This window comes from Camelus dromedarius, chromosome 8, assembly GCF_036321535.1.
Source record: "Camelus dromedarius isolate mCamDro1 chromosome 8, mCamDro1.pat, whole genome shotgun sequence".
Classification (NCBI taxonomy): domain Eukaryota; kingdom Metazoa; phylum Chordata; class Mammalia; order Artiodactyla; family Camelidae; genus Camelus; species Camelus dromedarius.
The window spans coordinates 67,393,351-67,419,868 of NC_087443.1; the positions used below are offsets into that span (position 1 = coordinate 67,393,351).

At 37.8% G+C, this 26,518-nt stretch overlaps 1 protein-coding gene across 10 annotated transcripts in view; it reads left to right on the forward strand.

Moving 5' to 3' along the window:
* VTI1A (vesicle transport through interaction with t-SNAREs 1A) overlaps nt 1-26,518 on the forward strand; it is a 334,543-nt gene that overhangs the window by 5,146 nt on the left and 302,879 nt on the right. For all 10 annotated transcript variants that reach the window (XM_031461753.2, XM_031461757.2, XM_031461754.2 and 7 more), the window contains exons 2-3: nt 6,226-6,284; nt 10,239-10,349. In XM_031461753.2, coding sequence (XP_031317613.1) covers nt 6,226-6,284; nt 10,239-10,349 — 170 coding nt within the window. The remainder of the gene's footprint in view (nt 1-6,225; nt 6,285-10,238; nt 10,350-26,518) is intronic.

The window sequence follows — 26,518 nt, forward strand, 5'->3', positions numbered from 1 at the left end:
ATACTACTTTATTTTGTTGCTCAGATTATTCCAGCTTTGACCATTAGAAGCCCTTTCAGCTGGCTTGTGTCCTTTTGATATACCCCCATCATTGTGCATTGTTTTTTTTTTCTTTTTAGCACTTTCTTACTTTTTGATATTAAAAGATACTCCAGGATCATCTTGTATTTTTCTACAGCAGTCCAAGGAGTCCTGTTTTCTTAAATTGAAAAATGGTGTTAGAAACCAAGATCTGGACACTTGATGTGCTCATTGCTACTGTGGTATTATTGATTCTGGGTCCTTTCAGCTGACAGCAAGGAAAAATATGTGTGTATACTAACTCATGTTTACATACATTGATAAAAATTTGTACATGAAACTATATTTATAGTAAGCTAAACATGAGTTTGTGTTGACATCTCCAACTCTAGTCCTTTATCACCCAGGTCATTCTAGAATGGCTTTGTTACATTTATAAAGGGAAACTTGCTATTCTGAGTGGGAAGGTTTAGTCCCAAGACTGAGCACAAGATTGTCTTATTTCATATTCTGCTCTATTATAAAAACACAGTGTGGTTCTACTATAATTTGTGGAGAGTTTAGATGGATTGACATGTGCCAGAAGCAAATAAATTTGGGGTCATATACTAAAGTTTTAATCTGGCCATATATAGGCTTTTTCAAAGAGGGAAGATCAAGTTGGATTTTAATCTAAGTGTGCATTTTTCTTTGGGAGAAATACTTAGAGTACACACAAAACACCTTATGTGACAGCTACCCCCCTAATTTGGGGAGGATCAAAGGGAAGGGGTTGAGTTTATCAGAACCTAATTATTATTCTAGAAAAATAATAACTTCTACTAAAAGAATCCCCACCAAGTGTTAACTGTCCTTCTGAAGAGTTAGTTATCTGCTAGGTGTTGTACCCATTCAAGCTTTGTGACTTTTCTAGTCTGTTGTATTAGTCAGATGGTAATCATTGGGTTCCGTGTTACAGAAACTTAACTTTAAATAAAAAGAAATGTGTTGGTTTAAGAAACCAAACCATGAAAAAGTCAAGCAAAACCTATTCCAGAGTTATCTGGAACAAGAAACTAATGAAATCTATTTAATCTTTCTATCAACTTTGCTTCTTTCTAAATGTAGGCTTCATTCTTAACCACTACAAACTGGCTTGCTCCCTGTAGCTAGAACAATGGATGCCAACAGCTTCTGGACTCATGTTCTCATAACTCTACCAAAAGAGAGGAAGAGCCTTTCCTGTTACTCCAGGACTTCGGTCTGCTTGGATCTTATACCCACTCCATCCCCACGCCCAGGCCAGTGTAGCCAGAGGGATTGAGCTACTAGCGTTCATCCAGCTAGGAAGAGAAGCCCAGCCTTTGGCAAGTCACTGTGACCAGAGTTACCAAACCCAAGTTCATGTACCTGACACATAGTGAAGCCAAAAAATACCGAAATGTCAGAGTTTGGAGGTGAGAAAGGTTTACTGCTGGGCTGAGCAAGGAGAACAGATGGCTCATGCCCCCCAAACCCCGAATTCCCCTAGGGGTTTCCCAGCTGAGGGAGGGGCATCCCAGGGTATGTGATCAGCTGTGCACAATTCTGACTGGTTGATGCTGATCAATCCTTAGGCACCAGGAGGTCTGGAGGCTATATGCTCATGATCATCAAGTAGTTAGTTTCTTCCATTTGGTGGTGGTTTTTAGCATCTGAAAAACTCATAAAATATGCATGAGATACTATTATCTGGGTACTTCAGAGAGGAGCTACAGCAGAGGATATGGGGGAGGGCTCTGTCGCAGGAAGGCTCCATAGGGTCCTGCTCCAGTGACATCCCCCTTTTCTTTGATACTCCTCAATCGTGAGGTGAACAGGTATTGGACAAGAAGGGGAATGATATTTTGGACAGAGAGGTTAATCATAAACTTGGCAGAGGAACGGTTTCAATCTCCAATCATGTGTCATCCGTCCCTAGATTTTTCAGGGAATAGGGTGATGACTGCTCTGGCTACTTCCTGCTGAAATAGGGCCTAGATCTAGGGAATGGACACTGAATTGGAAATACTCCCAAGTTCCAAGTCCTGGATCTAAGACTTGTATGATTAAGAACTCATTCCCTGAGGAATTCGGGAGAATAAGCATGAAAATCAGTCTGGACCTGGCACTTTGAGGGAGACTGGTAGCCAGGTAGCCAGTTGTCCAATTTTATCTGAGTAGGTTTTAACTTTTGATGTATCTATATATATGTACATACACACACACACACATACATATATACATACAAATAAAGTGTTATTGGCTACTATGCATGTCTCTTTCTGCTAACATCTGATCTAAAGCAACTTTATTGTCTAAAAACTTAATGGTTACTAGAGGAGACCTTGAGATCATAAGGTTGCAGCTGCCATCTGCCAGCAGACACTGCTTTGAGAATGGCTGGTGGTGTTCTGAGTATGACACAGCTCAGAAAATTAGTTCTCAACAGTACAGGAACCTATCTGAAATCATGTCCACAATGGCCACCTAGTTTTACCTTGGATGTCTGAACCACAGTTACTTCATTTTGACTTTCAAATGTGTTCCCCTCCTCAAGGCCAAAGCAGATGTACAGTGCATGTCCAAAAGGCCATAAAACTGGCCAGTTTGATCAGTAAAATTTAAGTCAAAGCATGCACAAGCTAGAATGACTTCCCCATTTCCCCTTTTGATTACAAATCTTTCAGTAGAAAGCACTGATGATCAAAATATCTGTACCTTATTTTTTTTTCTCATCTAGAAATAACCAACTCTAAGACCAAATCACTTTATTTTACCTTAACAGAGTGTAATTACATTCCGCATACCTTTTTTTCTCATGCAAAACATATATCCTGCTTTCCTACTCTATACTGAAGTGTTTCCCCCATTATTTTTAGTAGCTTCAATTACATATTTAAATTAGAATCATCAATTCTTAGAAATCTTAATTTCTAGTGAATGTTTCAGTATCTTATCTTATTTGGGAATGACTTAGCTGTTCAACTATTCAATAACATCTATCATTTAACCCAAGTTAGCACAACTCTAAAATTTCAAGTTACCAAGTATCTAGAGAGATCATTTTTAAGTAGACATTCCTAAAACGTAATTATTTCTAAATTGTTCACCCAAAGTTTTAATCTCATTTGCATTTAATTTACTTATAAGAATTTCCTCATACCAAGTTAATTAATTTTTTTCTTTTTGCTGACAAACTCTGCAACAGAAGCAACATGAACTTGACCTTCAGTAAACATAGGTACGATAAAATACATGTCTATATTGATTATACCAACAAGCTTAAGCTATCTTTAATAGCAGATACCAATTCAATGCTGAATATCTCCCAGATCACATGAACCCTAAATGTGTTCTGTTTAGCTTCTTTTATATTTGGAAGTATTTAATTTTTAAGCACTTACTTTTAAGTCAATTCAATAGAGCTCATCTACAAATTTTTTTTAACATAAAGATAGACAGAATCAGAGATCTTGCAGTTTTTCCACTTGATTAAAAACAAAACAAAACAAAAAACCCTTGTTTTTCCTTGAGAGCCCGGATAGGTAGCTACATCTCAAAGGCACAGGAAGAGAAATGCAGATCCCTTCTCTAACTGCTTTTACCAAAACCAACCATCTTGGCTATTTTCAGAGATTTTTTTTTTCCCCAGTTCCGATATATCCACTTCAGTTTGAAGAAATAACAAACAGTAATATATAATTTTATACACATATATATATATGTATAAAATTCATTCACATTCACATGCCTCACTTTCAGCAAAATCAAGAGGGAACAGAATTTGGGTTCAGGTATCAACACACACACACACACACACACACACACACACACACACACACACACACACACACACACAATAAAAGCCAAAGTAACTGCAAAAGGCCTACTTTGATATATTAGCAGAGCCACTGGGGGCCCACACAGTGTTATAATTAAAAAAAAAATCATTTTCCTTCGTTTATGGGAGCATAGCTGAAAATCTCCCAGTTTTGCAAAATATACCCTAGGGGGGCTATAAGATGGAACAGAGCTCTGATCGTCCATTACTCATTTGCTGCTTATTTTATCAAACATCAAGCAAACAACAATTCAAAATGGTCTCTCAGGGTCATAGTTCCCCAGCCCCCAAAAGGGGATTCCCAACCAGTGCCCCATCAGTCCCGAAGGGGAGAACCCCAGACAATGCCCCATCAGAGATGGAGCCGAATGAATGATCAAGGCTAGAAAGGGAAAATCCCAACCAACGCTCCACTGCAGCTGAAGCCAGAACAATAGGAAGGAGACCCTGGTGTCGTCACACTTGAGTTGTGTTATTCACCAAAGATGTCTCAACTGGGCAATGCGGTACTGACTCACACATATTTAAACAACAAACATGGTCCCACACACACACACACACACACACACACAAATCAGACAAGGTGTAGCCCCCAAATTCCACTTCCACTCCCAGACAGAGGCCTCCAAACAGATGGGCCCAACTCTCAAAAGAGAAAGGACCCAGAGTGGCTTTCAAGGAGCCCAGAGTGGCTCACTTCCTGCAAGGGAATGAGCCCAGATGGAGTGGAGAGAATTCCAAGCCTGCACAAGCTGGAGCGACTCACCCCCAGGCAACACCAAATGTGGACTGTAGCTCCAGATGTTTCTCAGCTCCAAATAGCCTCCTGCCTGTGCCTGTCAGGGAGAGTCCCTCCCAGTTGCCTCAAGTGAAGCAAGTTCGGCAACGGCTAGGGACCCAGGGAAGGGGCTGCCCTTGGCCAGGGTCAACCTGCCACAGGCACAGAATCCTAGGCTGGCTTCTCCAAAATTGTTACTGAATGTGAGTTTGTGTGTCCGACACCCCGTGAGAACAAACAATATCAAAACATTGGAGTGTGGAGCACAGAAAGGTTTATTGCTGGGCTGAGCAAGAAAAATGGATGGCTCATGCCCAAGCCCCACCTTCCAACTCCCTGCAAGGTTTCAGCTGAGCATGTTTAAAGGCCAGCCCAGGGAGGGGCATCCCAGGGTATGTGATCAGCTGTGCACAGTTCTCTGATTCGTTGACGGTGATCAGTCCTTAGGCACTGGAAGGCCTGGGAGCTATGTGCTCATAATCATCAAGTAGTTAATTTTTTCCATTTGATGGTGGTTTTTAGCATCTGAAAAACTTAGGAAATATGCATGAGATATTATTAACAGATACTTCAGAAAGGAGCTACAGCAGAAGATATGGGGGAGGGATTTGTCCTGGGAAGGCCCCATAGAGTCCTGCTTGGTGTTAAAAGGTGGAGATAATATCTCCTATTGACTTACTTGGTGAAGGGAGAGCATCTAAGAGAGAGGGTCGTTGCCTGAGATGAGATGGGTGTCAGGCAGACAAAACTACAAATGTTCAATAAATTTAGTTAGCACAAAACTTAGGTGCCACCTCTACATAAATGGGCCAATTGATTTGGAGTGGGAGTAGGGAAAATTTTTATGAAAATATCTGCTAGAACATGTCTCTACCAGAAAACAGAATTACAGTTGGATTATAACTTGTGTTAGTTTGAATAAATAACATATGAACACTTAGCACTCCACAAATTAAAAAGTAATTTCTTTTGCATCAGCTTATTTGAGCTAAAAAGAATCCAACAGATGTTTTAAATTTCCATTTTAGAGAGTATAGACTGAGCCTCAGAAAAAAACTCTTACCCAGGATCCCATAACCAATGAGTAGATGGTGGACGTGGGTTTAGAATCAGTGACTTCAAATATTCCTTCCATTACACCTGTTCCATTACAAGCACAATTTTTTAAAGAATTGTGACATCTTACCCAGTGTTAGGAATTGTTTTTGTATGGGACTTTTAAACTGTATTCATAAATCAGTTATTCTCAATTTATTAAAGTCATTGCTTTGCAAATTCCTCATGCCACCACTAAATCTGCTACCCAGTCTCTTCTAAAGAACAAAGTAATTTTTGGTTTCTCTTAAAAATGTTATGACATCTCTTAGTAATTTGGTGCTCCACAGAATTATGTATTTCCCGGTGCCTAGAATCAGTGGCTTATAGTGGTTCCTAACCTACCGAAGAATGATATGGCCATTTGCCTGATGTGTTAATTCTCTACTCTGGCCAGAAAGGAAAAAAGTATATAAAAATAGAAGTCTTAAAATATTAAACTTATTTATTTGTATCCTTAGCAATTCCTTAATATTATTGTTTTTTTCAGATGAGAAGAAGCAGATGGTTGCAAATGTGGAGAAGCAGCTCGAAGAAGCAAAAGAACTGGTACGTGCAGACTTGGTAATATATTTGAACACACAGCCAGAGCCACTGAAGTTGATGCCTTCCTCTAAGCCTCTTTTATACATTGTAGAAATGTGAGACATTGCTAATTAGCATTTCATGATTTAGAGTTCATCAGTTTTTAAATTGAGAATTTAATAGCTTTTTGGGATTTCATTCTTCTTAATAAAGGTGATTCATTAAACACCCGTCTTGAATTTTTATTCCTTCATAATACTTTTCATAATAGCTATAAATAGCTAATACTTGTTAAAGGCATCCTGGGTACCAGACACTGGGTTAAGCCTATTGCTTTATAATATTTAATTTTGACAAAAGCCCTGTGAGACAGGTACTAATTGTCAAAAACTGTTAAGGATTGAGATTTCCCCCTACTTGCTCACTACCACGTGACCTTGTCACTATTTCATGGATGCCGATAGAAGACACGAGTCCTAGGTCAGAGACAAAAGACTTATTACTAACAGCAAAAGCAGCTGCCAAAGTTTCAGCAGGCTTGTATCAGTTCCCTGAGCCCCAGTTCCCATGGGGCTGATGCAGGGTTGCCCAAGAAGCATGCCTGTGCCTACAGTGGATTATCTTACACAAGAGGAATATGGAGCAGGGGAAACACCCTGCTTTATAGCAGCCTGTAAGCAAGACTGCCCCTTGTTCCCAAGGGACACATTATTTCCTTCTCCAAGATTGCTCCCTGTCCAGGAAAAGAGTGCTCAGGGTCGTGCATTCTTGGCATATGCAGAAGACACAGAAGCATGAGAGACCCACAGAGGAGTGATTCCCAACACTGTTATTACCCCCATTATGTAAATGGAGAAATTGAGAATTAGAAAGATTAAGTAACTTGTCTGAGGTCCCATACCCAGTGAGTGGTGAAGTAAGGATTTGTACTTAGACATGCTAAACACGGAGCTCAGCTCAACCACTACTTTTTGATACAAATAAATTCGCCAATCAAGGAGCAAAAAGTGTTAAAAAAGTATCATGTCCTAAGTTTTGATTTTTAAGGCCTGGTATTGCAAGTATGATTCAACTTGTTGCTGCGTTGTGCTCCTAAAGGAGTGTGTTGCTTTTTTGAATATTGAAGGGTACTACTTGGTGTTCCTTCAATACTAAATACTAACTGATATACTTAAGACAGTTTCCCACAGTGTGTTTCTATTAACTGGCGTTGCCTGTTCAAATAAGTTTGGGAAACTGCAGCTTCAACAGAATTGGAGGTTGGGCCTTGGTTTTTGGCTATTGTTTTTCTCTAGAACCTTCTTGGACCCTTAAGTAGGCTAAGAGGTGTGATGGATCTCTAGGAAGGGGCTGTAAGGGGCAGCTTTTCTCAAGGTGATTTGCCTGAGTAACATTAGTTAACAGGACCACATGCCGGGGGCTGCTTTGCAGGGTCTGGAGAAGTAGGCGGCTGTCCACCCCCCCCCCCCCCAATCCCGTTACATCACAGACACTTCCGTTGTGTCTTCGAATGCCCAGGCAGCGGGCTGCAGCGCTGCTGCTCTGTCTTCCTGTCTCCGGCCTTTCCCATCTGTCAGAAGGCTGGTTCTCTCCTCCCCCTGTGAGATCTGCCGCTCATCTCACTGTCTCTGCTGGGGCAGCTTTGCTTCTAACACCTCAGCTTCCCACATTGGCCTCTCTTCTGAAAGTTTCCTTTTTTTCTTTTTTTCAACTACTTTTCTCTGTCCTTTCTTCCTTTTTATAGTCAACTGTTTCTCTCATGGTTCCTGGCCCTCATGTGAAAAGATTGATCTTTTGTATACCATAGCTGCCAATCAGGATGCTTCTTCCTTCTGGTTGGCAGGCTAACCATAAATAATACAGCCGGTCAATTCTTTGAACCTTGAGTTAACTCCTTATGTTATTATTGAGTTGTCAGTAGCAGGGTTTTTTCTGTTTTTTGTTTTATTTCCATCAAAATCTGTGTTTTGGTTCATTGGTTTGCCTTCCTTTGGAGACGTTGATTTACTTGATGATGTTAGAAAGCTGGTTTCCTGAGAACCAAAGTTTTACTGTACCAAGAAGTGTAAAACATAGCTATGCCACCATGGATCTTATAGTCATCTCCAGTTGTTACTAACGTGAAGAGTGGTGTCTTAGATATGTGTTTCTATTTGTTTGAAATGATCAGGCAGCTGATTTACTTGATTCTGATGACATCCTTGTTAAGGACCCTGATCATTATATTACATACTGTCTTTCTGATGAGGACCTGGGGAAAAAACCTTCATTATGCTTTGACTTATTAGGATTAGTTGTATTTCTGCTGAACAGTTTGTATGCATCTCTTAGACACTGCATGTCTTGTAATTACCACGTCTTCCACTTGACATTGGCCTTGTAAATGTTGTGACAACATGAAACAAGTATGTATTAGCCTATTTCTGGTTTCATTTTAAGTGCTGTTTTGTGTTTCCTCTTTTTTTTCTTACCTACTTTTAATGTAGTTTTAAGTGTCCTTGTAAAATCCCTGAAACAAAAATGTAGTTAACTCTTGGATTGTCACTCACGTGTACTTTTGCCATTATTTGTCTGGAGGCTCAGCCTTACTGGAACTAAGTACTTAATGATGATTTCAGAGAAGTGCTTTAAATAATTGCCTTGCTGGTAACTGATTTATTGGTGCTTCACATTTACGGTGAGACATGTCAATAATTTAAATGGTTACTGCTTAAATCCAGGCGAATTAAAACTATCATTCTTTTTTTTCTTTATAAAAATTAAGGCCTGTGAATTGAAACATGGTTTTCTGGTTTATCTGAGTTCCACCATTGTTACTCAGACTCTAACACTGGGCAAGTAAGAGTTTTAATAGTACAGAGCTTATAGTGTTCATAGAAATAATTTATTAGAATGCTTTAAAAGGCAAAATCTATGACAGTATTTTTGGATGTGAGTTTGTTAGACAAGGTCTGAGCCAATATGTAGTTGTTGGTTTTTATTTTTCAGTGCCAAGTATAAATAAGCCACCTCTGATACTTTGTATCATGCTTGCCGTATTCCTTCGTCATCAGCAATCATCAACTACTGTTGTTAATATTAATCTCGTGATTACCAAGTAAGAGACGCTGTTCTAAGCACATTAGGGGGATTACCCCATTTAATCTTTACAGCTGCCCTACAAAAGACATACTATTTTTAGAAACAGGGAAAGTAAGACCCAGTGACGTTAAGAAACCTGTCCAAGTTTTCATGACTAGTAAGTGGTGGAGCCTACAATGTGAATGTGGGTACCTGACTTGAAAGCCTGTGTTCTTAACCATCATACTACTTCTGTATTGCTTCCCTTTAAATGCTCCTGTGTTGGATCCAAAGTGTTATGGCAGGTTGTTATAAAATGCCCTGCTGTGATTTCAGTGAGCTTTGTGTAATTTAACATGTTATTTGTGTCCACTTAACTCCATATCAACATGGTTATAAAGTGTAAGGCTGGAGGTCAGGATTACATAATGGTTGGCATGGGATTTTCCCAACCAGATAAGACTTTCCAGAAGAATTTTCACCAAATGACTAAGGCTAGGCTGACATTTCAGAGCAATAATAACAGTTTGGTTTCTCTTCTCATCGTTCTGATGGTTTGGGGTCAGAAGATCAAACGAGGTTGAATTCAATGATAGGATACTCCGTGGATAGAAAAATCATTATTACTGAGGATGTTTGGATTAATGCATATGTTTTTAAAGAAATTCTTGACAGAGTAAGCACCTTGGCACACCGCGTGTCACTTGGCAAGCACTCAGTAACTGTTTGTTGACCTTAACGAAAGTTAAGCAGAAAAGTAGTCCCAATGTTCCTTTGACACAGGCAGTTAGCTCCCTGGGTCTGCTTCCTCAAGTTGTAAAATGAGGAATTGGGATTAAATCCTTTCGACTCTAAACGTCTAGTCACATGGAGAGTAAAGCATCTGGTTTAAATCATGTTTTTCTCTTACCCTTCCAGTTGGAACAGATGGATTTGGAAGTCCGAGAGATACCGCCCCAAAGTCGAGGAATGTACAGCAACAGGATGAGAAGCTACAAGCAAGAAATGGGAAAACTTGAGACAGATTTTGTGAGTCAGATTCCATCCTTTGTCATACTTACAATCTTTAGACTGACTTTCACTTCTGTTTTTTACTGTTTCCCTCTCATGCCTCGGTCTGCAATAAGTGCCAAAGACAAGCAACCACTTTCATTGTTATGACTTGGGGATCTAAAAATGCTTAGAGAGCTAGCTCATGGTAGACTTGAAGGTATGTTGGATTCATGACTCACAAAATAGATCCAAATCATGTGGGGTTTTGTTTTTTTTTTTTTTTGAGTTTGGATAGTATTTGTTGGTATCTAGCATTTATTAGAATTTTGAAATCTTACTTGGGGATGCACCGCTCATGAGGTTCTGAACTTATATCAGTGTTTTGATGCGCACCTCTTTGTGCGTTTTTTTCTGGGACAGGCTCCATAGCCTTTGTTATCTGAATCTTAGAAGGGTGCATCCCACTCCTCCCCACCAGAAGACAGAGGGAACTCGATAATTCATATACGTGATCCTTTGTATTGATTGTCTCATGAGAATATTTAGCTTTCTCTTCCCATATATCTGACTTTCAACTCCACCCACTTTATAGCAAATTTAAGAATGTAAATTTAAAGACGTAATGTTAAATTGTTAGTAATTAGAAGTAATAGGAGTGGAAAAGATACAGGTGAGCAGTTTCACTTCCGGGTAAATATCCAGAAGAACAGAAAGCAGGATCTTGGAGAGACACCTGTACCCCTTGATCACAGCAGCTTTATTTGCAATACCAAAAGATGGAAGCAACCTAAGTGTCCATCCACGGATGAACGGATAAACAAAGGGTGGTGTGTACGTGCAATGGAATATTGTACAGCCTTAAAATTGAAGGAAATTCTGACTTACGCTATGACGTGGATGAACCTTGAGAACATTAGACTAAGTGAAATAAGCCAGTCACACACGGATACTGTATGTTCCCACTTATATGAGGCACTTAAAGTAGTTACACTTATAGAAAATAGATTGTTGGTCACCTAGGGCTGGAGGGAGGGAGGGAAATGGGCAGCTACTGTTTAATGGGTATAGAGTTTCAGTTTTGCAAGATGAAAAGTTGTACAGATTGGTTGCTCAACAATGTGAATATATTTAACCCTATTGAACTGTATATTTAAAATTGGTTAAGATGGTAAATTTTATATGATGTATATTTTACCACAATTAAAAATTAAAATAGAGAAAATGCAGATGAGGAAAGATCTGAGCTTTACCTGTGAGTGACAGGAGTCAGGTGTTGCCATGTAAATTTATCTTTCTGCCTCTGTTCCTTCCTTAGGTGTTTTACTTTTGCTACATCTCCTAGACTACAGTATACCTTTCCACGACAAGGCCAGTGGTACTGATTCTGGTGGAAATTCCACCTAGAGTCTGGAAATGGGGTGATTTGCAGCTTTGCATATTTATTCTGTATTCTAATAGGTATTTTCCTGAGAAACTGAGATGGGCTACATCAGTGACTTTGATGCAGTTGACTTTTAAGTTGTGTTCCTAGTAATTTAAAAGAAAAATTGGAATCCATAATGGGCCTAAATTCAGAAAAGAAATGTAATCACCTAGTTTCTGTGCTATGCACTAGATGAAACCCTCTCTCACTGCTTTGGGAAAGGCAGGTTCTCTCAGCAAGAGTGAGCGATATGGTGAGGTAATTGGATTGATTTCAGAATTTGACAACTCAAATTTATACTTAGACAATTCTAATTAAAGTTAATGTTTTAATATAAATGATGAAAGTAAATTAAAATATTTATAAGGATTATTTTGGCTTGCTTACCTCATCTTTATGAAACTCTTTTCCGGAGATTTTACTCTTGGTTTCTAAAACAACTAAGCATGTGAGCCCACTTAGGGCTGCTATGACAAGGTGCTACAGACTGGGCGCCTTAACAGAAATTTATCTTCTTTTTTTTTCGAAGGGGACATGGTTAATTAGGTGTTTGTTTGTTTGTTTGTTGATTTAATGGAGGTAGTGGGGATTGAACCCAGGACCTTGTGCATGCTAGGTGCGCACTCTACCACTGAACTGTACCCTCCCCCAAAGTTCTAGAGGCTGGAAGTCTGAGATCGAGGTGTTGACAGGGTTTGTTTCTTACAAGGCCTCTCTCCATGGCTTGGAGATGACCATCTTCTCCTTGTTTCTTCATATGCTCTTTATATGTTGTGTTCTAATTTCTTCTGCTTATAAGGAAACCAGTCACAATGGATTAAGGTTCACCCTAATGACTTCATTTTAACTGTTTGAAGACTCCATCTCCACATCCAGTCACGTTCTGAGGTATTAAGGGTTAGGATTTTAACACATGAATTGGGGTGGGGGTTGGGGGAAGAGGGGGAGTGAAACAATTCAGCCTATAATGCTGAATTTACTTTTAATCTTTTCTTCTTAAATATTTTTTTCAGAAATTAAATTGCTTCTGTGGCTTATAAGTCAGCTAACCCAATCTTAAGTCTTTTTTGTTTCCTGAAGAATGTAGTCTTGAGTAGAGTTCCTTTAGGTATTTAGATATCATGTACTTGGATAAGCATTTCTCAGGTTCTGTTATGTTTTCTGTTATAAAGAAAAATAGAGCCAGCAACTATGAACTAAACATTTATTCTCCAGGCTGTTGTTAAAAATTCACGTGTTATGTGTATATTTACTCACACAGCTTCCTTTTCTTGTTCCTTCCTCCTCCTCCTCTGCCTCTCCTTCAGATACCTGGATTCTTCAGACTTACTCCACTGTCTTACCCCTTGTGTTATCATCCATTCCTGCGGCTACAGTGACCACCGCTATGCTAACGTGCATTTCTCACTCAGACTCCCCTGAGGCTCTAAATTCGTATTTCTCACTACTTACTAGACACTTCCACCCCAGAGTCCTTTAAACACAAACACTTAGATTTGACAAGTCATTTCAGAGTCATCTTCAATCTTTCCCTTTCCACCGCCTGGCACATCCAGTTGGTCCCTGAGAGTTAACAGTACTGCCAGTGAAATACTCCTTGCTTCCGTCTCCCCTGCAGGGAGCCTTCACGTTTCTCAATCTGGGTGATGGTAGTAGCCTTTCTTCCTTCTATTCTTCTCCCACTCTAAACCTTCCTTTGTACCACTTTGGAATTATCTTATTAGCATCCTGATCTGAATACTGTTCCGCAAAATCCTACAGCGTTCTCATTGCCCGCTGAGTAAAATTCAGGTCAACTTCTAGGCTTTCTATTTTGTTCCATTGCTTCTTCACATGTCTAGTAATTTTATTAGTATATGCTTGATATTGTGGACCCTACGTTGTTCAAAGCCTAAATTTTGTTAGTTTACTTTAGAGCAGTGCATCTCAACCTTTTTTTTTCATTAGCATCTCTCTGAGGAACTTTTTTAGACTTTTCCCCCCACTAATTGCCGCTCTCTTCCCCAGGAAATTTATATACCATGGATCTACTGTGTATCTGTACATCTGTTTATGTACTATGGCTCTTTGGAGGCCACAGCAATATCTTTGTAATATCTAAGGTTCTTCATCCTCCCAAGAACCAGTTATTTGCGCCCGTGGGCATGATATCACCTCTGTTGACAATGCATATTTTAGAGAATGTTGAGCTTAAGTCAATAAGTAGATAATTTACTAGATCCTTTCAAGGCTTATTAACTTTGTTAGGACATGTCTAGAGTAGCCTGAATTTTACAGTATGGCCTTCCTTGGATTCCATTTGGATGACTAGAACATGCAGGGAATGTTCAACTCTCTGTGTGGGCAGAATTCTAGCTCCCTGCTTTAGGTGACCTCCAGAGTCTCTGTTCCCCTTCATGGCTCCTCAGTACATGTCCTCTGTAAGGCCTCTCACCTCTATATATGCAAGTACATTTTCAGCCAAAGACTTACCAGGACCCCTTTATAGATTTCCGGAGCTCCTGGTCTATGTGGCTCCCTTCTCTCTATTACCTTGCTAAATTTCATCCATTCAGCAGTCCGCACCTCCAGGGTCTGCTCCGAAGCTCAGAGTCATGCTCCGCTCCATCTTGGCTCCGCCCCCTGCTCTATAATCTGGATGGTGCCTCCAGGCTGAGAGCCATGGCCGCTGTAGGGTGGAAGTGTTTCTTTTCTCAAGGGATTTCAGTCCTACGCTGCCTATTGTCCCATTTTTGAAAATGATTGCTTCACACATTTTCTCCATTTTTATAGTTGTTTAGAGCAGGAAGGTTAGTCTTGTATCAGTTACTCTGTCATCACTGGCAAGAAAGTTCAGTATAGTTTGACGTTTGTTAATTCTTAGTGGATAATTGTGTACATCTAAGAATGAAAAAAATTATAGTCTTCTCTCTACAATGACCTGTCATAAAATTTAATTTGTAGCTGACTCAATACCTATTTAAAAGATTTTAAAATGTATGTTGTGACCTGTAGTCATCGTTGCGGGAAGCTAGTCAGCAGTCCTTGCTGTGTTCCCTTCTGTACTATCGCTATTCTTGATGATTCTGTTCACCTGCCTAATTCCATTCTTCATGATTTTTGGCCTCCTAAAGCTTTGTATCATTCATTTTGGATTCTCACAGTGTCAGAGTAAGTTAGGAATATTAGGTCCAAAGAAGCTGAAATCCAGTCACCTTATTTTTTAGACAAGGAAGGGAAGGACCAGGGGGACCAAATGACTTACCTTAAAGTCACACTGCTGTTGAGAGCCAGGACCAGAATCAGATGAGCCAAACACACATTCAAATGTTCTCTCTATGATCCTTTGCAATTCCCTACCCCCAACTTCATGTTTCAATAAAAATCAATTTAATAGCCTCTTTCTGTATTTGAAAACAACTTAAAAAAAATAGAATTCATGTATTTAAGCTGTCCTTATAATTTCTTCTTTCAATATTGGTATGAGGTTAGCTAGGATGTGGTCATGCCCAGGAAAATGAACCAGCCAAAAGGGGGGAAACATAGTTGAGGATTTTTTCAAGTTTAAGATTATTGTTTGCTTCTTAGGAAAATATAATCAAACAAAATACCCCTAAAGTCGTACAGACCACCACCACCACCACCACAACGAACTTAACATTGTATGAAATGTTTGACCAAGTCTCAGTAAGTAGAAAAAGAAAGGAACAAGTAAGTGATGTATCAGGGTAATGTTCCAAAAGTTACGAGGACCTGGTGTGTTGAGTGTTGAATCGTTGACATCTGATGTTGTACTATGATGCTAGCACCATCTTGTGGTTGATTTGTATAGTTGCATGTTTCTTTTTTCTTGTAACAAAGCTGAACTTCCTTTAAGATGCATACACAGACTACAGGATTTGGGGTGGAGGATTAGATTGTAAAGAATGTTAGAAGTCGAGCTTTTTAGCCCCAGTCTCAAGTTCACTTCTCTCCCAGGTCAGTGGTGCCCGAATGCTACCCTTTTCCTGTTTGGCAGGCTATGTGATGTGATTGTTAGACCCGCTCCTAGTGCAGAGCTGTCTACATCAGAGAATGGCACTTCTATTGACAGTCTCAGCAGTGAGGCTGAATGGTCCTGGAAACCCAACTACCTGCAGACTATCGGAGTTGGTCCCTTAGGTCAGGGTTCAAAGGATGTTGTGGAACAGCTTGAAGCTTTTACTGCTACTGCCTACACTCTCTTTTAACAGGTGAATGGACAACTTGAGTATCTGAGTTTAGGAGTGAAGCCAGTAGCTATATTCTAGTTTTTTTTTTTTTAAGTCTAAGATAGACTAAGGAAGTCCAAATGAGAGAGATTTACCCTTTCAAATTACGACTTTTGTTGAAAGGTCACAAACTTGATGCTTCTGTTTACATTTTGTATTTTCTGTTCTTATGCCTTCCTGAGATATTTTACTTCTGCTCTGTGGAAGCTATAGAAAAACCATGAAAGCATGTTGTAGAGATTTGGGTAGTGTCAGTAGTAATATGTTGTAATTATAGCATTAGCTTATCCTTCTTGGAGGTGCTAAGTGCATTCCAGAAAGAAATAAGAAAGCCAGACTGGACAGAATCATCCCAGAAAAATTTTCCTCCACTATGTACATTTAATAAGTATGATTTACATTTTAAAAATTACATTTGTTGTTTGGTTCTCTGTAAAAATAATACCTGCTCATTACAGGATATTCTGGCAATAAATAAGGAAAGAAGACAAAAAAATCACCTTAGCCGTTGTTACCTCAAAAGATCCACACCCTACATTTTGATTTGCTTCCTTCTAATCTTCCCTTTCCCTCTCCCTTGTATAATTTATCGTTTTATTTTACATAATAATGATGCTACTCAATCCACATCTTTTCATATTTTTTACAACACAAGATTCTAACATTGGAAGTTTCCATTTCTATAAATTCTTAATCATTTTAATAGGTGCATAATATTTCAGTCAATGATATTAGTTCATCTTTTGTTGAATCCTAATATATTTCCATTTATTCTCTCCATAATTTATTATGCTGCAATGAACTTATTAGAACAGGGTTATTTCATCAGGGTCATTTCTCAGAAGACATTTTATTGAGTTAAAGGGTATCAACAATATTATACCTTTCATTAAATATTCTTTAGAATTACATTTTTATTGTGACTTATCAGATCATTTTTGTTGTTCTTCTCCAATCCTCTCTGTGTTAGAATGTTAAATAAGAAATAAAATTCATAGGCAGACCAGAGCTAAATATTTTGTGTATATCACTCATTTAACCCACAATTACATGAAAAAGTTAGTGTTATTATCCGTCATTATGGCAATTTTGCAACTCTAGAATTAAATACAACTGAGATTTCTTTTTCTGAGATAGTCTTCCGTGGAAGACATTGACATTGGTAAGGCTGGCTGATATGCATTGCTCTCCATACCTAGTCTAAAACATCTCATTTCACATTTTCCGAATTTTATAAACAGAAACTGAAAAATATTTTAGTTATCTGGATATGACTATGACCCCTTTCTGGGAGAAAGTGATACTGTATTCACATGCACATACATGATTTTCTTTGCAGTTATTTTCTTAGAACAATGGTTCCTAAGGCCTTGCTAGGTGAAATTGTTAGAAAATCATCGTGCAACTGTCCTTTGTTTGTAGGATTCTCATTCCAGGCTTTGACCTTGGTAAATCTACTCACAGAGCCTCCAATAATTTCAAAGGCTGACACAGAAAATAGACCCAAAAGTCTGTTTTCAGCTGTAGTGAAGTCTTCTGGGGGCTGATCTGTGCTTGTGTGTCACCCTGGTCCCCTAATTCGATGCTGCAAAAGGTTCATCTTCTTGACCCTTGTCCCCACCATGTATATTTAACTTGAATAGTAGTATGTATTAAATATTTTATCATTGGTCTTGTGTACTGAATTTGAGGTTGGCCTTAATAGATTTTCTTCCCTTTGGAAGCTGTGACTCTTTCTTACAAAGTGGCTGTTTTTATGACTGCTTTCGGCTTTAGACTGTTGTCTTTAGCTCCTGTAGAGCTTTATGACCTGCAAAAATAACTTCTGTATCCACTGTAGTCACTGCAAAGTTGAAGTGTGTACTGATATAGATAGATCTCTGTGTGTGCACTCACACATTCTTGTGTGTGTACGTTTTTTTAAAAATTTGTGTCGATCCCTGATTAGGTACTGCAATTTTACTGGAGGATTTTTTCCTACCTACTTAACTAATTAAAAAAAAAATCATTGGAATTAAAGTTTTAGTGCCATTTTATGGCAGAAGGAGCAAATTTTTGTGATGACTTTATGTTATTTCTAGTGGTTTGAGTTTTCTAAGCAGATGAAGTGTATATTTTCTGGAGACAGTGCTAAATTGGTTTAAAACAGAGGAAGAATTATAAAGCTTATTGGTTTTAATGTAGTTGTCTCTGCTTATAATCCTTCTTAAATGACTTAACAAATTATTATCGACTTTCCTGTTGTTTGTTTGTTTTGCCTAGCCACTTTGATCTTACCTAGGAAATAAAGAGGAAAGATAAAAACAGGTAAGATTTTGAAAGATTGATTATAAACTGGTGATAAATTTGGCTTCATTGTTAGTCACTAGATGGCACTGTTTATTTGCAGAGTGCCTTAAAAAAAAAAAAAAAGGACTGGTAGTAACTGAAATTACTGCCTCATGAATAAAATATTTCTGATGGGATTTGCATTTCTATATTGGCTGAAGACACTGTTGAATGTTTTATTAACCAGCCCAGTGCAACTGTCAGCCTATTAAAGAGATCCAATGGTCCCTGTTTAGATAAATAAACTAAATAAATCCAATTCGTCAAATTGTGTTCCTGGCTGTTTATTTTCCATTCTTTTGATGTACAGTTTATTTTAAGTTAAAGCCACATTGGTTTAAAAATTAATGGGAAAATGTTATTTGGTGTTTGGAACATGAAGAAGCTAATTGCCCTCGTCAAAAAGCCAGCTCTGTTTCAGTGTTAAATTGTTTGCTCATAAATAGTAAACTTTTTACTGGTTGCTTATAAACTGTCCCATGGTCAAAAATAGTCTGATATTCTGCAAACACATAGTCAGAGACTGTTATCAAGATTTGTGGAGCCCTTGGTTAATTTCCTTGGGAAAATTACTATGTAGTTTAAAAGATAAGCCTTTTACTTGACTGTGCCTTTGGGTCATGCTCCTTTTTTAAGTAAGGCATACTATTCCTTGGAAAGAAAAGTGGCTAATTGATTTTTTAAGTAAACTGTCTTTTATCAGAGCCCTTGCCAGTCACTCTCCTGGTAAACACCAAACTTTAAAGAAGGGTGACAGTGATGGCGAGGGCCACCAAAGGCCTCAAGGCCATGGCTCTAAACAGATGTCCACGCCACTGCCTTCTTAAAGCTTATGTTCTAGGGATCTTGAAACTCAAAATTGCACTATTTACTACCACTGACTGAACTAGAGATTTTATACTTAGGCCCTAGGGTTGAAATAGATTTGAATAAAGCATGTCAATTTTGTGCTTTGCTACACTAAAGTGAGTTAGCAACTGGAAATGACACATCGTGGTTCTGACTTTGGCTTCTCATTTCTTTTTCCATGAATCCTCCATTGCTTTTCACGCCATTCTCATTGTCTTTTATCCAGTTCCACATTTGCGAGGTTCAGAACAAAACTTAAAACAGATTAGGCACTTCTGACTTAGCTCATAGCTTTTAGGAGCATTGAGCTCTTGTGATAAAGATGGAGCCAGATCTGTTCTCCAGGGTGAAAGTTTTTAAACTGTACAATAGTTAAAGAGTTTTGGTATGTCACCTAGTTTAAGCTTTTCTGTACAAGAAGTTAAAATGGGGCTAGAAGAGATTTTGCCAGAGACTTTTCTCTTGATCTCAATTCCTCGGAAGCCTACCAGGACATGGACCCTGCGTACAAATAGTCTCTTTCTCTCTTTTTTTTTCTTAAGTTGTTTTGTTTAATTCTCTGTCCTTCAGTTCCCCCAAATGGAAAAATCATATTTAAAAATAAAAACCAATAACAAATGTGGAGTCAAATTGCTCTTCTGGCTTTTTCTTTTGAGAAGTTCATCAGATCATGAATTGAAAGCCTTTGCTAGAAATGCCTCTGAAATGCTTAAGTGTGGTCACGTTGGGAAACATCAAGAAATAGGACTTCATCCTCAGTGCATTTTATTAGTTCTTAAGGCTCCTTGTGCCTTTGTAATTTCACAAAGGCTACTGTTAAGTCAACATTCATCACAGAAAATTCTGAGGAAATGTACAAACTCCCTCACTCTCCTTTTGGTTCTGTTAAATATTGTTTAAAAGAAGTTTTCACTGTCTTGGACTTGAAAATCCACTGTGAAAATGGAGATTTCTGTTATTGGTTGTAAAGAATTTGACCTGTAATTGCATTCTTAAAATGGAGAGAAAGTGTCAGATTTTATGGTTTGGAAAGTCACATTGGTCTTGGTGTGAAATGCTCGATTATAGAAATGAAATGAGTTTCTTAAAAACGTAACTGTGCTTTAAAACAAGGGTGCCTTTTGTGAATCTCATCTGGGTTTTTTTTTTAACCAAAAACCCTTTGACTTTCAAAATGAAACATTGCATCTTTGCATATTGAATGACTGACTTTTTTGTTTCATTATTTTTTTATTTTGATTTTTTATATAAACCTTGTCTACAGATAAATTTCAACTGAAGGCCAGGGTGGTCTTATTTATGACCATATGTAATTTTTATAGTAAAACTTAGAAAGGAGAAAACAGTCTCCATGGTTAGAATCTTACAGATTTCTTTTTAGCTTCAATGAGGTTTAAATTATTCTTTTTCTACCTGTTTTTGAAGAACATGGTTCAGTACTATCCATTTCAAATGCTATCTGATTCAAAGTCCTTATTTGATGGCTTTATTTACCCCTCAGAAATATCATATATGTATTATTAGGTATTGGTTAGAAGTGGTCCATTTCATATTTTTCTAATATTGTGTGGTGCTAAATTTGGTCATGGACCACTTGCCAAGAGTGGAAGTGTGAAATAGTGAGAAAAGCCAAGGAATGCAGACCTGAGACCTCAGACGTGGCATATTCGTTCTGCACTTCAGTTTCTGGATCTGGAAATTTGGATCGTCATATCAATTATAGTGGGGAATATAAGGGTCAAATAAAATAATAAATGTGCAAATACTCTGAGAACTGCACTGATTTCTAGTCACTGATTTTGCTGTGTACAAGTAGTAATCCTAGAATTAAAGAGTTTAGAAGTTAACGTATTTCTAAGTCAGAATATTCCTTCAGTATCCTAAACCCTCTTTCTCAGTGCTTCAGGATGAACTGCAGGAGCTTACACAATGGATTGAAACATGAAATCTTCCATTTTATCCTCAGATATAACTTTCTATGTTGGATTGCTTTTCTATTCTAGCATATTTTGTTTTGTCTTAGAAATTAATCTATGCAAGCAAGCTTCCTCCCTGACCTTGTGGTAAAGGAGTCAGAATTAAAGGTAGAAGAATTATGATACTGTATGTGTATATATATATATATATATATATGTATATATATATATATATATATATATGTATATATATATATACACACACACACATATATATCTATATGTATCACTTTATAATATGTATCATATTACTCATTAGAGTTATATTTGCCCTGAGTTTTTCATCTAGAGTTGAATTATTTACATGCTGAATTATCTACTTTGAATTTCCTCCCGAATCCTTCCCTAATTTCTAATAACTGACATTTCCCAGAAACTATTAGAAGTCACCGTCTTTGCATCATCATGTCAGTGGCCTAACACACCAGTATTGAGAAGAAGGGGGAAGATGCTATACTACCTGTTAAATATTGTCATTTATGTCAACAAAGAATTGGACTTTAGCATACTGAAAGACAGCAACCAAATAGCTTTGTAATTAAGAAGTTTCAAATATTGTCACATACTGAGAATCTGTTTTATAATATGCCCAAAATATACAAGGCAATGTGATACACAGCCAGAAATAATGTGGTGGAAATTTAAATGATTTAAATCAAATTCTCACTAGTAAAACAAATAACATTTAAATTAATTTCAAACTAAAGTACAAATGAAGAAGCTGGGGAGGAGAATTTTCAAGCTGGTGTTCTTTCTATTCACTTCATTAGTTTTAATGTTAGTAGTTTTCAACAGTTTGTTGTTGTTTTGGTCTAGATTACTTACAAACAACTTACATATATTTAGTACTTATCATGCATCAAGCATTGTGCAAAGAGGAGTAAGACATATTCTTCAAGGAGCTCATAGTCAATAATCATAATACTAAGGAAAGTGAAATTATGGAGGTTCTGATGGGATAGTATGTGAAAGGGCACACTTTTAGGGAGGGGAATCCAATGCAGGTGTCTGTGTAGGAACGAAGTGGGGTTGTGAGGGAAGGCACCCAGCAGCAGGGAATTACCCAACTGAGCCTCCAAGGATGAGGAGGAAGGATGAGAGAAGCAGGGTCCACTCAGGTGGACAGAATAACATAAACACAGTGGGGAGGCGAGGAAGAGAGGAAGGGGAGGCCCGGAGTGTCTGATACCCTTCAGGTGTAAAGTGTGGGACTAGAACCTTAGTTCCCAAACCTTAGAATCACCTGGGGGCCTTTAAGAATCCTGCCACCCAGAGCCCACTCCCAGACACTGCGACTTAATTGGTTTTGGCTGTGACCTGGGCACCAACAAAGCCTTGCTGGTTAAGTTGAGGAACTTGGCCTTTATCTTGTTCTTGATTAGGAGCGATTGAAAGATTACCCGCGTTGGGTAATGGGCTTGCTTTATATTTAATGAAGCATTTAAGACAATGAAGCTCTTTCTTTCATATGAGATGCAGTGCCATTTAACTTTTTATTTTTTTCTCTCAAATCTTCAATGCTATTCTTTTAAATACATTTTTTTTTAACTTGGCAAAATCCAGTATTTCACAGTGACAGTTACCCACATTTCTTTTGCATCAAATGATTTTAAAAATTAATTTCCTTTTGGTTTAAAGTCAGGTACTATGATAACCTTTATTTGGGGGAAGCAGATGCCATAGCATGAATAATTTTTCTTCCTAGGTGGCAAAACAAATATTTTAAATTTTTACTTGAGCTTAAAACAAAAGAAAACCCTCAGCCTTTAAGTTCATACAACTAAATAGACTCTGCCTTTGCCCTCTTACCTTAAGCCAGTGCCAAGAGAACATCTCCATGTGAATTTTTTGTTTATAAATAAGCACTTTTAACTGCTTTGGAAGCAGGCATATTAATCCCCTTGTAAGAATAGAAATATGGTTATAAAAGTTATATATATGCTGTTTCTGGATTTAATAGGAAAAACAGTATATATATTTTTTCTTCCCCATGTGAAGTCGTGCAAGACTGATTGTAACTTAATTTTGTACAAGAATTGTCAAGAAATTGCTAGTAATCTCTAATCAGAGAAAAAGAAGCACGGATGTGATGGATAAATAGGATTCTGTTATGGCCAACATCTTCATTGATCTTAACAGAATTGGTCTTTGCCTCCCCTGTGTCTGTATTTTCTCTTGGCAGTAAGCCGAGTGAATTTGGAACAGAAAGAGAGAAAATCTATTTGGTTCCAAATGATGATAGCTGTGCATTGGTGTGGGGAAAATAACTTACAACTTGATAGTAGCATTATTAGAGGATTTCTCTTGTTTAGGGGGGGAAATTGAAGTTCCTTTTGTGGCCAGGTTGGAAAATTTCTAATTTAATATAACCCATAGTTTATGATATCAATTTAAATATTATGAACCTCATATCAATGGTATCTAGAGTTTTTAATTATGAAATAACTTTTAAAATATTTCTGAACTGAGGACTGAGATTAGGAAAAAATATACTATCCTGTGTCTTAATTGCTGTTTTAAAGTCTATTCTATTTCTTAAAGTAAAACAATTTTTTCCTCTTTTTTTTTTTAATATAGTGAATTGATTAGCATCTTGGTTTATGGTTAAATTATTTTGCTACAGACTTATCCAGTCAGATTATCTTCATGAAAGTATGTAATGTCAAGATGTTTTCATTATAAGATTCACAAATTTATGTCTTTTTAGCTAGTGATTACTCCCTCAGGTAGGTTCTAAGGCAGTCATGTTTCCAAGTGTCTGGAAACAAAGATTTAGGGTGAGATTTTTGTCAGTGCATTTTATAGCTGAGAGGACTTTCTATTTTCCTAGTCTGTTCAGAGACTGTCAAAGTAGCAAAATTACGTTTTCTAATTCAAATGGAATGTGGCCATAGATGGCACTGTGGCTCGCACTGATATTTAAAATATAACCATATTGTGGCATTTTCTGAGAGAAGTTTCCAAGACCAAATTAATTTACAAAAGCCCCTTTGTATTACAAGTTTACTTTTCCCTCTGAAGAGGAGCGATTTTAAACCCAGCAGAATTAGAAATACTAACTATATTTTTTAGCATTAGTTAATGGATTAAGAGCAGCTGTATTTCTTGAGCCCTCAATAATGTTTTCCAAAATGGGGTCTCTTTTAACACAATCTCTGCAAAATGTTTTTACGTAGGGAGAGTGGCTGGAGCATGCCAATTAAAGCACGCCTGTGATTCTCATTCTCATCTCCTAGAAAGCAGTATTGAAACCTTGCCACGAAATCAAGCATTTTGTCTTTTGAGTTCTGTCATGGCTGGGGCTAAACAACTGCCACTGGCAAGTGACAAGAGGCATAGACAGCAGGGAAAAGAAAAAGAGAGAAAAGAAAGTGGGAATAGGGTAAAACAAAAGTACAAGAGAGAGGGAGGGACAGTACCAGGGATGTACCGGTAGGGTGAGGGTGCCAGCGGCAGCTGCCTCGGGTGCCAGTTTGTTGAGACTCTGCAATGATCTGCCTACTCCTGCTGTATCCTGATACTTGTAATGTCTTTTTGGAATCTGGGTAGTCCTAAGAAGTATCTCAAAGTACAAACCGAAGTTATCATTAAGTTCAAATTTGCCTAAAGAATTTGCCAGTCCTCTAATTTAAAAAAAATCCATGAATATTTACAAATTTATGTCTTTTTTTTTTTTTTTGCTAATTATTATTCCCTCCAATAGATTCTAGGGAAATAATCTTTCCATGTGTCTGGAAATATAGATTTGCATGCAAGGAGAAGACCCCCCACAGCGAGGAGTATTAACTTAATTGTACTTCGGTGCTCCACGTCGTAAGCTTAGGGATCTGATACATTTCTACCTTGATGATATTTTCATAAAGTCAGGTACTTGCTTTTAGGAATAGAAAAGATACGATCTTTCTTTTAATACTAGTAGTAATGGTAGTTTTTCTCTTTGTTCTAGAACCGAGTTTCTCAACCTCAGTACTATTAAAAATTTGGACTGGGTAATTCTGTGTTGAGGATGGGAGGAAGGTGTCATTTGCCTTGTGGGACGTTCAGCTACATCTCTGGCCTTTACCCACTAAATGCCAGTAGTCCACCTCCACTCCACCCCAGTCATGACAATCAGAAGGTGTCTCCAGATATTCCAGATGTCCCCACTGAGGCAGAATTATCCCTGATTGAGAACCCCTCAATCTAGAATGATCACCAATAGGGATTTTAAAGGAAGAGGGAGAGAGAATTAACTATCGAGGGCCTCTAATAGGCTAGATATCATGTTTATATAACTTATTCTTCACAGCTAGTCTATAATTCAGATATATGAGGTTATGAAAAGCTAAAACACTTTCCCAAGGTCTCATAATGTGGATCCAGGACCTTAAAATCAAATCTGACTCTAAAGCCACTAAATCATACTGCTTTATATCATTTCTCTTTAGAGAGTCACTAAAGTCCCTGTTAGTTCCAATGTATCAAATTTAAAGGAGACTAGGTTCACTGACTAACCTACATTTATTTCAAATAGGCTGTAAACCAAGAGATGCAACGTGACATAGTGGAAAGTCCGCTGGATTAAGGATCAAGAGTTCCGGCTCTGGGTGTCAGCTCTGATACTAACTAGCTGAGAGCCATGGGCAAGTCATTGCACCCTAGCTTCTTCAACTCTAGAATGCAGGGTCAACCTCCACACTCTCTGAAGTCCATGAGCTGTGTTATTTAATGATGTTGAAAATTGGAATGCTTGGCATTTTAAGACCAGCAAAAGTTTCACACTGCTTTAAAACTATTCTATATGCAGTTTAGGACAATAGATGTGCTTTGGAACTTTGGGCTGACTTTAATCTCTCAGTCTTATATTGATATGTCTTCCATTTCTACAATCCCTAGCCCATTATCCAGCTCCTTTGTGAAGTCTTTTCTAATTATCTTCCCTGTCATGATAAATTTTCTTTACTTCCCATTTGCCTTGGCACTTACGTTATTAACCTGTACCAACTTACAGACACTGCTTCCATGTCAGAGCTGAAATGATTTATTGATTTTCACTTACTTATGTTTTATTACTCCAACCAAATTATAAGATCTTCAAGAGGAAAGACTGGGTCGTCTACTTTTAAGTTTTTAATAAATGCTGTATGTAGTAGGTATTCAATAAGTGCCTGTTGAATTAAATTTAAGATTTTGTTACTTTAAAGCAACTTTTTTCAGATGAAACATCTATGATACATGGTAGGTGCATAAAACATTAAAGTATTCCAACCAAACATCTATTGTGAATTGTTCTTTAAGCATAATTTCTACTTAACTTTAGTGGAGCAAAATAGTAATGATATGTGTTGCAATATGTTTTCTCTCTGTTCTGACTCCTTTTAAATTTCTCAGACCTGGGAATTAAGATGCTTTAAGAATGAA